The sequence below is a fragment of the Betta splendens genome, chromosome 7 (genome assembly GCF_900634795.4).
Source record: "Betta splendens chromosome 7, fBetSpl5.4, whole genome shotgun sequence".
Lineage (NCBI taxonomy): Eukaryota > Metazoa > Chordata > Actinopteri > Anabantiformes > Osphronemidae > Betta > Betta splendens.
This window is the reverse complement of record NC_040887.2, coordinates 5154031-5168323: the sequence shown is the minus strand read 5'-3', so window position 1 is coordinate 5168323 and position 14293 is coordinate 5154031. Positions and strand designations below refer to the sequence as shown.

General features: G+C 52.4%; 1 protein-coding gene across 1 annotated transcript; it reads right to left on the bottom strand.

The window, feature by feature from the left end:
- Positions 1-1024: 1024 nt before the first annotated feature.
- On the bottom strand, positions 1025-13436 carry cacnb3b (calcium channel, voltage-dependent, beta 3b). Its single transcript, XM_029157042.3, has 14 exons — positions 13129-13436; positions 6456-6575; positions 6248-6370; positions 6021-6142; positions 5769-5821; positions 5495-5514; positions 5331-5411; positions 4609-4667; positions 4340-4440; positions 4060-4211; positions 3890-3985; positions 3636-3806; positions 3507-3554; positions 1025-3440 (listed from the first exon to the last, which is right to left on the bottom strand). The coding sequence occupies exons 1-13, from the start codon at positions 13165-13167 to the stop codon at positions 3525-3527; spliced, it is 1167 nt and encodes a 388-aa protein (XP_029012875.1). The 5' UTR covers positions 13168-13436; the 3' UTR covers positions 1025-3440; positions 3507-3524.
- Between the last annotated feature and the right edge of the window lie 857 nt (positions 13437-14293).

Here is a 14293-nt window from a genome sequence, read left to right as displayed (position 1 = left end):
GTCTAGCGGCCTACTGGCTAATTTATTTACTGCTTCCACTCGGAGCCTTTGCGGATTTTCACCCCAGTGGGTTAAAGCAATTTGTCACCTCACATCACTCACCCCCTGCTGAGGCCTGTCTGCGTTTCCCTGTGAAACCACAGTTTCAGTAAGATTAAATAATTATAATATATAATTGTTATTAAGCTGGATTTGTTTTACCATTGTAATGTTACACAAACCTCACACAGTGATGTAATGTTCATTAGAACCTCCAAGCGATTAAAGTGCTGAAGGCAGATTCATGCCCAGAATCCAGACCCAGCCATCTTTCTTAATGCACTAATCCATGAAACACACTTCCCTGCTGACGTCTTGTGCAGGCGCGACGACGCATGAATTAAAGAGGGAGCCGGGGACGCGCAGACACCGTGGTCACAGCTCCGCGGGTTCTGTGCTGTGAATGCATTTTCAAGGGGGAGAAAAGTTAAAGGCTATGAACTCCCTCTGACCTCCCGAAGTGCAGGGAACACAGCGACGGCTGCTCCTCTGATGGGACAGAGGGAGACAGGTGGCTGTGAATAATCATCAGGCATAAAGAGACACCTTCCAATATGGCTGAAACCAGAGCAGGAGAGGGCGGGGCTGGGGAGGAAGCGAGGAGGGGGGGGGGGCTCTGCTGCACTGAAGCTTCAAACCATCACACCTCCATGTAGTGGCTGACAGCGTCTGTAATTAACATCAGCACAAAGACAGCGTGACGGGGGTCCACGCGCGAGGTGGCCGCGTCTCCCTGCAGACGCGAGGCTGCTTTCATTAGCTCGGACCCGTCAGGTCCTCAGCTCCGGCCACCGGCGAGATGCTCCTCACCCGTGCTCAGCAGGGGTCATGCTCCTGTAGCAGCCTGCAGCTTCCTTTTCCAAGCTGGGAGGACTGATCCTTCAACAGCAGCGTCACAACAACCTGGAGACACTCACGTCCCACGTGTGCCCTCTGTTGGTAATATTACAAAGTAAAGCACAAACAAAGCTGCAGACGCCAAATGTTACTTAATAATGTTGTTTATTAATTAACCCCTTTCGTTCAAACGTGCTCCCGATAAAAGACACATCATCATCGGACACCGGTGGATATCGTTTATCTAATTGTTTTAGCAGAAACCACGGGGAATGTTGACATCATCATTAGACCAGTCAGTTAGTTTGTTGGAGGTGTGACGTTCAGTGCATTTATTGCATCATAAAGCAGACATATATAAACAACAGTAGTGCAATTAAACCCCATCATAAGTGAGGAGATCTCTTGATAGTCTCAGCTAGTGTCTCATCCATGTCAGACTTTGTATTGCATCCAGACTGTAGGCAAGTGTAACGCAATAAGAAATCATAATTGTAAAAAATTGTGCTTTGGACATCAAAAGGATAATAATAATTCACCTTTGTAGAAATTTCCTGCAATACGAATGGACTGAACCAGGAGGCGCTGATACACATCCGTTTTGGTTGAATAAAGGTTCTGTGCTGTGTTTCTCAAACCTGGTCCTTCAGAAGTGAATGTGTGTGTGTGTGTGTGTGTGTGTGTGTGTGTGTGTGTGTGTGTGTGTGTGTGTGTGTGTGTGTGTGTGTGTGTCAGAGGAAGCAATGGCTACAGCAGGATGGGTCTGAACCCCTCATCACTCAAAGAAACAAGAACACATGCGTTCTGTGTGCAGTAACCCAACACACACACACACACACACACACACACACTGTCAGCATTTGTTATGCCTGTGAAATTTGATAATAATAATTTTTGCATATTGAATATACAGTATGTACATATTAGCTCGGATAATGCATTCAGAGGAGTGGTTATGTAGGGCACGTCGCTTTGCTCTGATCAGTGATCAAACAGGAATATGTCATGCACATACATTATGGTATTTACATAGATGCTGCGTTCGCTGAATTCTATAGATATAAATATGATAATAGCAAACGCCAAAAAACGTTTTTATGTGTGAAACATGAAATGACATTGGTTAAATAAACATTAGAGACAATTGGTGGTTATGCACAGTTTAGATGAAGCTGTTGGAAACAGGAGCCAACACAGTTAAGTTGAATTCATACATGTCGTTAATTTATGTGGCTGCGTCTTTAATGTGTGTCATATTTGCTTGCAATGGGCCGCTCTGGGCGTGAGGCCTGCTATAACACAAATACCCCACCAGAGGTCGCCCTCTCGCAGCTTTTTTATGCCAGAGATAATTGAATAATTGACGGAGCCTACTCTCTTAAGTCTAAGTCTAAGTCTAACACAATGGAGGAACGACGCAAGTGACTTCATTTTAGCCCGTCAGCTTCACAGCTAGTGTGAATAAAGAGTCATTCCAGCTTTCGGTTTTACTAATGTGACGAGGAGCTGTTCACAGGCATCAGGTGTGCTGTGAAAGCTGACAGTGGGGTTTAGATATATTGATATGTGATGAAACCACAGTTTGTATAGGTGAGTAAAGCAAATTGCATCATATGTAATCATACAGTACTTTAGGTGAGTACTTATATTTTCCTTGTAGTTGACCTCTGGGACTTAGGTCTCCAACCCCCTGCAGAAAATCCAGTCTTTGTAAAAGCCTTTCTACATTCACAGCTATGACAGAATATAGCGCATATTAACGGTGGACGTGCAACTGTGTGCTTGTCCCACGTGGGTTCACTGCTGCCTACGGATATGTGACCTGCTACACTGGGATCAAATATATGGATGACAGAGAGTAGCACAGAAAGGTACTTTGTGCTGAATAGAAAGAATGACTTTAAAATGCTACAGGAATAACAAGAAGAGGAAGAAAAAGCGATAAAGGAGGTGAATTTCATCTTTGGGTGTCTCTCCCAGACAGATTTTTACAAGTGGAACGACGGCGATGGAAGAGATGGAAGACACAGCGTTTGTCTACTGGGACTCTGCTGTCTTTGGAACGGGGAAGCTGGGTTTATGGAGACGAACACCAGGGACCCTGGACTGGGAAAGTTCAGGTTTTACACTAGACTACTGTGTGCTAACATGCTCTAAGGCGTACCAGCCTGTCTGGGTGTCTGAACACAGAGGGGCTGCGCCGGGTCAGGGACGTACGTGACTCCCAGGGTGCGAGCAGAGAGCTGGGGATGGGGTGGGAGGAGGGGTGGGTGGGGGGGAGGGCGTGCGCGGCGGCTGCACTGCTTCGCCGGTTCGTCACCAGCGCGCCTGCAGCTGCAGAAAGCGGCCCTGAGTTGTCGCGCGGCGGTGGGAGCGTGGGGCTCGGGCCGAGGGGGGGGTGGGGGCGGGGGTGTGGTGCAGCTCTCCAGCCTCCCCCGCGTCTCTCCCCCAGCTCGTGCTCTCCTCCTCACCCCGGGCGTGGCCGTGGACGGAGATGGGGGCTGCTGCCCCCTGGTGGCGCCCCCACGACGTCCCAGTCTGACCCCCGTCAGCAGCGGCTGCTCCTGCGGGACGCGTCGGACGTCAACAGAACCGACAGCAAACGGACGGAGGACGACAAGGAAACTCACCCGCGTCTGTGGCGGCGATCATTCTATCAGCTCCTGCGTCTCCGAAAACTAGACGAGGGACACGAGGGCAAGCGGTTTAACGGCGAACCACATCAATGAATAACGCAGCGGCTGCTCCCCCCCCCCCACCTGTTGGCTGGAGTTAGCCGACGGCGGCGTGACCACGCTCTGGTCCAGGCCCGGGTTCACGGGGGCGGAACACGGGAGGTGCGTCGCTCGCCAGTACGCGTCCAGGTACTCGCCCAGGTGCTCGCACGCGTCGTCCAGCTGGTTCTCGTCCAGGATGACGTCGAACATCTCCTGAGGGAGTCGCAGAGAGGAGAGACGGGCCCGTGAGTGAGGCGTCCGCTCGTCCCCGGGGCTCCGAGGCTGCGGCCACGTACGGGGGGGCACTGGGCCAGCTTGTCTCCCGCCATCATCTGCACGTTGAGGTGTTTGCTCTGCGACTTCCCCCGGGACTTGATGAGCCGCTGCAGCACCTGCGAGGAGCAGACCGCCCCATTAGACAACGGAGGGAGGCTCGATGGCACACAAGCTGCGGACTCTGCGCTACTTTGGGCGAGGACACTTTGACGTAGACCACGATGGGCGCCAGGGAGGTTTTGAGGAGCTGCGCTGGGTGGTTGATGGTGTCTGCGTCCAGGACGACCAGCTGAAGCGACTTGGCCAGCTCAAAGATCCTCTCTATCTCACTCTGGACCTCGGCTGCGGGCGAACAAGCAGAGTGCGACGCCAGTTTACTGAAGCATCCTCTTAAACAGGCGCGACATCGACGGGCGTTTCTATTCTTGGCGGCTGTCGTCTGCATTTAGACGACTTCCTTCCCCACTCACCCAGACTGGAGCGCGTGTTGGATCTCTCCATTATGGCCTTTTTGTTCAGCACCGACCGCTTCGCCAGCGACAGATCAGCAGTCACGCGCGTGATAGTGATCCTACGGAAGAAGCATCTTATCAGCTGCTCCATTTCAAAGGGACGAGACAAACTCGCATTCTCTGGGAGCTAAAAATAAGCCGTCATCATCATGTGTCCCGTGGACCATGAAACGTGAGAGGCACGGTCCCACGAGCGGCTGCGGAGGGCGAGGCGCGGCGGTACCAACCTGCCGTCGAATCTGTGCTTCAGGAAGTCGAACAAGGCTTTCTGCATCATGTCTGTTACCTGGGCGACCGAGGAGAAAGGAGGAGAGGAGACGCGTTAGGAAAGCGATGAGGCGTGTGATCGAAAGCGAAAAAGACAATATACTTGAGCGTTCAACAGTAAACATTTACATGGATGATGTCATTGCAAGTTAGACTGTCAGAGAGACAGTCTATTTTCAAACAGCCCTGAAAAATGGATGGACTGTGGAATGAGAGGCCGAGAGAAGCAGGGAGGAGGATAACGAGGAGCGGCTGGTGTTCGTCCCACGGCGACGCGTAAATATTTCACACGCGAAACACGACTTGGCCCGAAGACGGTGCAGCGGCGGAAGAGAGGAAGCGGCGAAGAAGCGCTGAGAAGCGCTGTTCGACGACGCGCTTCGTGTTTCAGCGTGTTCGCCGGCAGGAAGACGGTGAATCTCACGCATCTCACGCCTCTCGCGCGCCGTTTATTTAGCGCCAGCGCTAACCGGATAATGGCTGTGAGACGGCTTCCCTGCAGGGTCACGCCCAGCGAGTCTGCGCGGCGCCGACAAACAGGACCCAGATGGAACCGGAACAGACGCGCCCACAGAGCATTCAGACGCATTCACACAGCGAACAGAACCGCGGCGCGTGGATCCATCTCAGCTTCCATCTGAGGCCATAACGGCCCATTAAGAGCAGCCGACCGGCGCCTCACCTCATATCCTTTCAGCGAAGGGCCCACCAGAACCACGGGCCGCATGGAAGGGACCACGTCGTACGGGGGAACGTGCTCGGTCTGCACAGACACACACATACACTCATTAACACTGGGGCCATGAGGCGACAACGAGGCATTCGTAATTTGAATCGGCATCGTACCTGTTTCTGCTTCTGCTTGGCTTCAGAATAAACAGAAAAGGCATTAGGCGAGAGGAGAACGCTATTAGCAAGGCTGCGGTGTGTCATTAGTTCAGCAGGAAGTAGAGGCCGCACATGAATACATTACAAAGACCAGACCGTTTCTCTGCTCTGATGTGCATTCGGTGTTTGTTTCAATAGGAGTTGACTCCTGCTATGTTTAAGGGGAGGCTTCAGTCAATCAGTGGTCTCTGACCCGTTCAGTCCTTGTGGCAGCGTCTGCGGTCTCACCTACCTGCAGATGGTGGGGTGGACCTCCAGCCTCCCGACGACGCGTTGCCTCCTTTCCTGCAGAGAAACATAATGCAAGCCTTCATTATGCACAAAGTCCCTCAGGAGGCAATTTAGAAAGCGGGGCCTCGAAACCGACAAACACCAGCGTGAGGCCGTTATGTCACCGAGAGAAGCGTGTCATGTGTGCGATAGTGACGCCGCTGGCAGAGATGCGCGGCCAGAGGCCTGAGCGGAGGCCGGCGTGACCTCTGACCTCGCCGCCGCCTTCTGCTCCTGCTTGATCCGCATGGCCTCCAGCTTCACGGGGCTCGGGATGAAAGTGATGTCCGCCCCTTCCTTCACCTGCCGCCCGATCCACCAGTCATTGTTGTACTTCTGCACGACAGGAGAACAGCCCCGTGACACCAGCAGCACCGGCGCACGAGCGCTTTCTGCTGGAGCCAAATACTGCAGAGCCAGAGTGGCAGAAATGCGACCGACCTCTTTAATGTGCAGGAATTCTTTGGTTTCAAAGTTAATAGCAGCACCTTGGACGGGACAATCTTCATCGAGGGCTCCACAGTAACTCACGTTGGTTTTTACTGCGAACGCTACTGGTTTGGACTGTTGGGGTAAAATATGCAGAAATCCAGTTAAAGTGAGCAGATTCGCCCCCCCCCCCCATGCTGGGCCCACCCCGGTCTCTCACCTTGGCTCTCTCCAGCTGTAGCTGAGCCTGGCGCTCGGCTTCACGCCGAGACGCCTCCTGGTCCTCCTCCAGGGACAGGTCGGAATCAGAGGGGCGACTAGTGTAGGAATCGGCTGAACCCTGAGGGAGAGGAGACGTGTGCGTTACGCTGCTGCCAGAGAGGCTCAGTCCCTAAAGGAGTCCATTAAAATGTTATAGCGTTCTTTGAGTTTCTGATGAACTGAATAAAAGTTTCCTTCCTTCCAAACTAACATAAAACACACTGCGTCGCCTGCTCCCTTTGTTTCTGTCTCTGTCCCCTTTTTCGCTCTTTGTCTCCACCTCCCCCCGAAAAACAGCAAAACAAGAAGCGGTTGAATCCAGAGCAGACTTTGTGCATATCATTTAAATATCAAAGGCTGCCAGAGGTGGAGCTGAATCCGAAGAAACAAAACCTAATTAAAGCTCAGAGATCTGCACAGATGGATGCAGAGGCCGGATGCGCTCAGACGCCGATGGCCCCGCGGCCTCAGGCTCAGACTGTGGCCAGAATGTGAGGCTCCTGTCAGGCAGGTCTGAGCCGAGGATTCGCTGCTCGCTGCGAATCCTGCAGAAACGTCCGGGGTTTGAAGCGGGGGATCAGATACGGTGCTGTTACTGTAGCTCGCTACACGCAATCACTGGATCTGAACCCGTTTCCTCTCAGCAGATACGCTGAAACTCTGAGCTTTCTCATCCGAGGCGCCAAAAGGTTGCATTTATTTCATTTGTTAATTGGTCTCCACCTACTGTAAAGAGCCTTAACATCGTAACTGTGGTTTAAATAATGATAATTCTAAGCTGCATTTCAACTCAGCGCAGAGGTTCCACGTCCAACCCCTGCTGCTCACCACACACACACACACACGCTGATCAATAGTGGAGTCTAATGCAATCACGGCCGATCGGGTCTCGGTGTTGGAGCAGCGCTAATGTGTCTGCTGAGCCCAGAGCTCGCTGTGATTCAAGCAACAACACCCACTGGCGCCGCAGCTGCCTTCGGAGGCGATCCAGAGCTCCTCCACGTACAGGAAGTCCTGCCGGGGGGCCGCGCTGTCGCCAGCAGAGGGAAGCATGCACACTGCCGACGACCCGCCCTCTACAGCAAGAACCAGCCCTGACGGACGCTGTCCTCCAGGCCTCAGTGCAAAAAGACCAAATGAAGTGAGCTAAAATAAGATTGTTGGGACAACAAAGCTCAAATCTATGACATTAAACAGATGGGCCGTCTCCTAGATTGTTGACACGGTCAAAGACGAGAGGGGATGCTGAGATGCTGAGATGCTCCTAAAGTGAGATGCTCCTAAAGCTCGGTCTGAGTGCTTCACAGCTGGATGCTGGGTGGATGCGGGAACCTGGAACCTCCTCGCTGCCTCCGCTGAGTCCAGCTAAGCCTCCAGAGGCAAAATCAACAATTCTACCGAATATACTTGGAAAAATGAGAGAAAACAAGGGATGTGAAGTCGTGGAGCCAGTAGCATTAATGGCTCAGAGTGAACTAAGGCTGAGGAGGCTGGGTGAGGGGAATCGGGCCGTGTCCGGCGCCGTTCTCCTGACAGGAAGCTGAAGCTGAAACGCAGCGCTGGGTCCAGTTAATGACCAGGGCTTCTTCCCGGTGCTGCTCACCCGCTCCTCGGGCCGCCCCAGGCAGGAGGACCCCCGCCCCGGTCTCCATTATAGCGGTGGCACACACTCGACCCGGCCTCATTCAGCTGCTGCCGCTCCAGCATTAAGTGCACTCCACCGGAGCTTTTAGCCAAACGCGTCTCCGGGCGACATTTCTCTTTCCAGCTCTTTCTCTTTTTAAAACTGAAGGGAAGCAGGCGCACGCAGGGGCCTGGGTCCCCGGGACGCCACGGGGAACGGGTAGGATGCTGCCGCTCTGCTGTTCTCGGCATCCGTGAGACGGGCGTGGACCAAAGCGGCGTCTCACACAGCGATGCCCACACGCGGTGACGGACTGAGCCGGTTTCCTCGCCAACGTAAGGGAATGAGTGATGGAGGCACGAGCGAGAAGGTTAGAGAGCGAGATGAAAGAAGGAAGATGAGAGAGAGAGAGAGAGGACTGGATCAAAAGGAGCCGATACGAACAGCAGAACCTGTTTTTTCTCACATTTTGCTGTTCGCCGGGTCTAAATATAGCTCCGGGCTCCTTATACTCCTCCCATCTCATGCTGCGGTTGGCAGCGGGGAGAGGAGGACCGTCAAAGTTCACAGAGTTTTGATGAATTCCCTCCAAAGGAGCAAAGCACATTTGAGACCCGGCTCGGCTACGTTCACCGGCGCCGGATCCAGCAGAACGCAGGCGCTGCAGCACATGCTGTACAGCACGGCGTCCCTCACTTCGCTTCCTTCCTGAAGAATGATATTACATGTTCAATCCTCCCGGCAGCTGTACTTCATAACGCGGCCTCCTTCATATAGTCCCACAATAAGCGTCCAATTGGATGAAGCCTCATTCCCAGACAAAGGGTTCCTGTGTGTGTGTGTGTGTGTGTGTGTGTGTGTGTGTGTGTGTGTGTGTGTGTGTGTGTGTGTGTGTGTGTGTGTGCCATCTGGAAACTAAGACCTCCTGGAAGACATCGTTCCAACCGATTCTGCAGAATGCGGCCGTCACCCGTCTCCGAGCAGAGCTATCGTGTTATCTGTGCGCTGCATCACAGGCGGAGGTGGATCATCCAGGAAGAGGAGCACCCTCAGACTGATGCCCTCCATGCTCTGACGTTAGACCCCCCCCCCCGCGGGGATCCCTTAACCTGACTTCACCAAACTGCTTCAAAGTGCAAAGAGGCTGCCGCTAACCCACATAACGCCTGGAACAGCCGATGGAGCTGCCGCATCCTCCACCAGAGCCCTGTGTTTGTTAGAAGCTGACCTGATTCAGGCTCCGGGCTCGGGTCGGGCCTAATTGGTGCGTCTTGACGAGCAGGCTGCGTTAACGGAGGGAACGCGGGGCTTATCAATATGTAATGCTGCCCTACATACCTGCACTTTGCAGCTGTCGCACGGCAGCGCGGCGCTCCGTTTGCGTCACACACAGCTGTTTGTGTGTGTTTATGACGGGAAAGGTCACTGTGTGCATGCAGATTACGGACGCTACGGCCAAGAAGGCCAAGGAAGACACGCGAGGAAGCGGGAGGCGTCCCGCACCAAAACACACACACAGAGCATCGCGTCAAGATCGCTCCGAGGGGAAGAAGAGCTGGAAAGATGGAACTGGAATTCGCTGGGCCTCCCAGCACTGCTGGTTGATGAGATTTAATCACGGCATAATAGACACACACACTCACACACACACACACACACACACACACACACACACACACACACACACACACACACACACACACACACACACACACACACACACACACACACACACACACACACACACACACAATGCACTCCGTTCCTCACAGGCTTTTAGTGCTCTGTCTCATGCAGTATTTAATTGACCCCACACAGGAAGCCCAGCAGTTCCAAATGCACTCCCCCCTCCCTCCCACAAGGAAGCGCACGAACGCCCGTGAGTGAGCCCACAGCTTCCCACCAGCGCTCCTCTGTCACACAACTGCACTAAATGCCATTTTCTGCTTTACTGCCACTCCTGCGTCCCACACACACACACACACACACACACACACACACACACACACACACACACATACATTTTGTTTGTTTTCTCCTGTCAAGTAAAAAAAAATTTGCCGCTCCCGTCGCATCAATACAGTTCTTCACAACTTTCGGTCAAAATTAGACAAGCGGAGTTGAAACACGGGCCCGGTTTGCATGAAGGAACCCCCCGATGCGTTCCGCCAGCGTCACCTACAGATCCAGAGCAGTGTCTAGCGGACATGAGCAGAAGATGCAGAAGCGGCGGCCGCATACTCACTCGGTTGGAGGTGGGAGAGCACACTCCCCGTGCGTCTCTGTGGCTCACGCCCTCCGTTAGTCAGTCATGGTGCTCTCTCTTTCTGCCGGGTAACACTGAACTGCACTGTAGCATGCTTCTAAGCAGCATCTCTCTCTCTCTCTCCCCCTCCCTCCACCCCCCCTCATATTCTCCACCACTCGGTACACAACCCTGAGCTACGTCAGCGAGGCTCTCTCTGCTCTGCATATCCTCCTTCCCACCCTCTCTCCTCCTCCCTCCTTCATCTCTACCTTGCCCGTCCAATGGGACTCTGTGTCTGTGAGTGCGTGTTAAGTGTGCGCGCTCCGGACACTCTAATGGTTCAGACTGAAGCCCTGGACACAAATCTTGGACTTTTAACTGAGCATCATCAGTGGCATGAAGGCGACAGAATCTCTGATGCCATTATCTCCTCATCGCTCCTCTGTCTTCCATGTTGTGTGGTCTGTGTGTGTTGCCTCAGGAGCAGGAGAGTCTTGTGGTGATGAGGGGGTATGGAAATCGTGTTAGATGTCAGTGTTTGATATGTGGGGGTCCCCAGGGCGGCCCCCTGTTCACCGACTGCAGAGGCTCCTCTGACAGCTGGTCAGCACTTGAGTGCATGCGTTGTGGCGCCGCGAGGACGCGAACGCGCCCGAGACGAAGCCGCGACCACGGGCGGCGTGGAAGTCGCCAGCGAAGATCCATAATTCATAGCGGATGCGAAATACAGAACAGAGGGATGCGGAGGCACCCATTCGAACTCGGCCCGAGCCGAAGATGTGAATAAAACATGAACGGATGCAGGTCTGGGCGTCGGACTGCGCGGTTGCTGCAGTTCGGGAGCTGCACCCGAGCACTGAGTGCAGATGTCTGTCCGTCCGTCTGAGAGCGAGCGCCTCGGCGGGCCGCCCCGCTGCCGGTGCATTATGGATGAGGGTCTATTTTAAGGCGCCCGGGATGCTGCGCTTTAATTTTTGCGCAGTTGAGGAAGATGACACCTGGCTGCTGCCAAAGCCTTTCATGAGGTTTCAGGAGCGGGTACGGGCCTGATGCCTGCTTGAAGTGGAGGGAGAAGGAGGGTGATGATGATGAGGATGCACACACACACACACGCACACGCACACGCACGCACACACACACACGCGCACGCGCACGCACACACACACACACACACACACACACACACAAACACACACACACACACACACACACACACACACACGCACGCACACACACACGCACGCTCGCTCGCATGCACACACGCACACACACGCACGCTCGCACGCACACACACACGCGCACACACACACACGCACACACACACACACACACACGCACACACGCACACACACACACACACACACGCTTCGCACGCTTCACTGTGTGATGTGACCTTTAACACTTTCTGAACCACGTGTGACATTCAAGCCTCCACCACAGATCTGCAGCCGTGCTCTGTGAATGAGGATTTTAATCTCCTGCTCGGTTCGCGGCGTTACACAACTCACTGTAACAGTCGACAGGCATTGTTTTACCATATTTTTCATGCAGAGCGTCACACTCGGAGCCTCATACGGGGTCTGACTGAGGCGCTGGGAAGAGTTTTAGCAGCCCAGTGCACAGGATGAATTTAGCTCACAGAGACAGAATGGGCCCCTCGCCGTTCGCCTACCAGACACACTGTGAAGCAAATGATCCCATCATCGTGCTTCTCTGGAGGAGAGACGCCGGCGGAGCGATCCGAGTCGTCGGGTTTTGACTTTCCCTACACCTTTAACGCGTTCCAGACCCTCCGGGTGGGAAACGGGGCTCGCAGAGATGCAGATGGAGAACCTGCTGGCGTCCCGGATCAGGGATTAGCTCACCAGCAAGTCACAGTTCAAAGAGTTAAAGGTCTGCGTGTGTGTGTGTGTGTGTGTGTGTGTGTGTGTGTGTGTGTGTGTGTGTGTGTGTGTGTGCGTGTGTGTGTGTGTGTGTGGTTCTGTCAGTCCATCCTCATGAAACCTTGACTTGACTGTTAATTCAGGTTCGAAAACAAACCAGAACAACAAAGATGAAAGGCTTTGTTACTTCTTGCATTGCTCTTTCATCACACTGCGCCTGATGATAATAATAGAATCAGTTTTACTTTGAAGACAGTGAATTTATCAAGAGCAAAATCATGTCTGAACTGTGTGAGTTTTTAATGATATTAACTGTGATTTTAACTGTGATTTTTGTTTTTTTCCAGACTCCGTTTGTCCCTTTTTAATTGCTTGCTGTAAATATTATTATTCCTTGAGAACAGCATGGTGTGATTAATAGTACAGTTAATAAATTTACTATTAATGTTATTAATAGTACAGTCAATAAATTTACTATTAATGTTATTAATAGTACAGTTAATAAATTTACTATTAATGTTATTAATAGTACAGTCAATAAATTTACTATTAATGTTATTAATAGTACAGTTAATAAATTTACTATTAATGTTATTAATAGTACAGTTAATAATTTTACTATTAATGTTATTAATAGTACAGTTAATACACAGCAGATCTACAGCAGGTGTTATATAATTTGGGACCCAGCTCATCTGTCTCAACTCCTACAAGCCGACGCACAGCGAGGCTGCCGTGCTGCGCAGTGGCAGACTCCAGGTCAGCCTGTCCGCTGTAATTATCGCCACCTGCCTCGTTACGATGCCGTTAAAGGCTCCGGAGCCTCGTGCCCGCTCGGAGCGCTCCACCACTAGAGAGAAGCTGCGGGCGGACCCACCTCGTTGAGCAGAAAGACGCTGGAATTCGTCAGGGACATCCGCGGGGGACGTGGGTCCCAGACAGCGCAGCCCAACGTGGCTGAGAAGCCCCCGTTCCTCGGGTCGAGGCGTCAACTGCAGGCGGCGCCTCGTCCCGACATCTTCCGCCAGCTGCTCCGGGCTCCGGGACGTGAAGCTCCGACGGCATCCGAGGCGCAAAAATCCCTCGGATTCTGGATTCACGGCATGATCGTGGACTGTACACAAAGCCATACGCGCGGACACGCGGGTGGATAGATTACAGCTTCCCTGATAAATTATGCAAGACCCGCACTTTTTACAGAGCCCAGTCCCCGAGGATTTCTGAGCCTGTGTCATTTCTATTTTTATATTTGATCTGACGGGAGTTCGGCACAGGTCCAAACCCAGCTTCGGACAAATCTGCTTTTATACAGCGTGTTCCTCGGGTTCAAGGTTCGGTAGGGGGTGCTGCCTTGTAAAACAAGTATGTGTTTATTTATGTGTCGTGTTGGAATTGCATTAAAGTAAGAAGAAAATGTAGTTTTTAATCTACATAATTGCAAGTGGATCCATTTGAAATGATGGAGACTCCTTCTTCTTCACTTGTGAGATTTTGAGTTTCGTTTGATGGGGAATCAGGACTTCTTTGCTCCCTGGCAGGACGGATGGGACGCTGCTCGTCTCAGTTTTCACTGATCGGGCACTTTGGCCCCATCCACATCCTGTAACCATCCTCCACTTACACAGGACCAACCTCACTGCCAATGTCAAACAGACAGGAGGAACCCGCTGTCATGTCCCTACGTGTGATTGGACCACAGCACAGAAATTAAAAGTGATAAATATCCAGGGCACATTTAATTTAATTGTCCCACATCACGTTTCAGGTTAAACCATGTGCTTCTACTGTAGGTGACCACTTCACCCCTTTAAGCGGTAGAACATCTTACAGCAGTTTGGACGGAGCACCATATAATGGTGGGATGATGTGTATTGAGGTGTGTGTGTCACACAATGACACACACATTCTCAGTCTAAGTTGTGTTTTCCACTCTATGCAGAGAAAAATAGCATGTCTTCCTCCACACAGACGTCTACAGAGTGCTAGGACTGAAGGAGCTATTGCGCCCTCTGCTGGACAAATTGGAAAAGTGTGTCTATTAC

Coding starts and splice junctions, on each gene's coding strand:
- cacnb3b (XM_029157042.3), bottom strand. CDS start 13,167: ATGTCCCTGACGAATTCCAGCGTCTTTCTGCTCAACGAG. Junction 6,576..13,128: donor GCGTCTTTCTGCTCAACGAG/GTGGGTCCGCCC, acceptor CCTCTCCCTCAG/GGTTCAGCCGATTCCTACAC. Junction 4,668..5,330: donor CTTCGCTGAAAGGATATGAG/GTGAGGCGCCGG, acceptor TCGGTCGCCCAG/GTAACAGACATGATGCAGAA.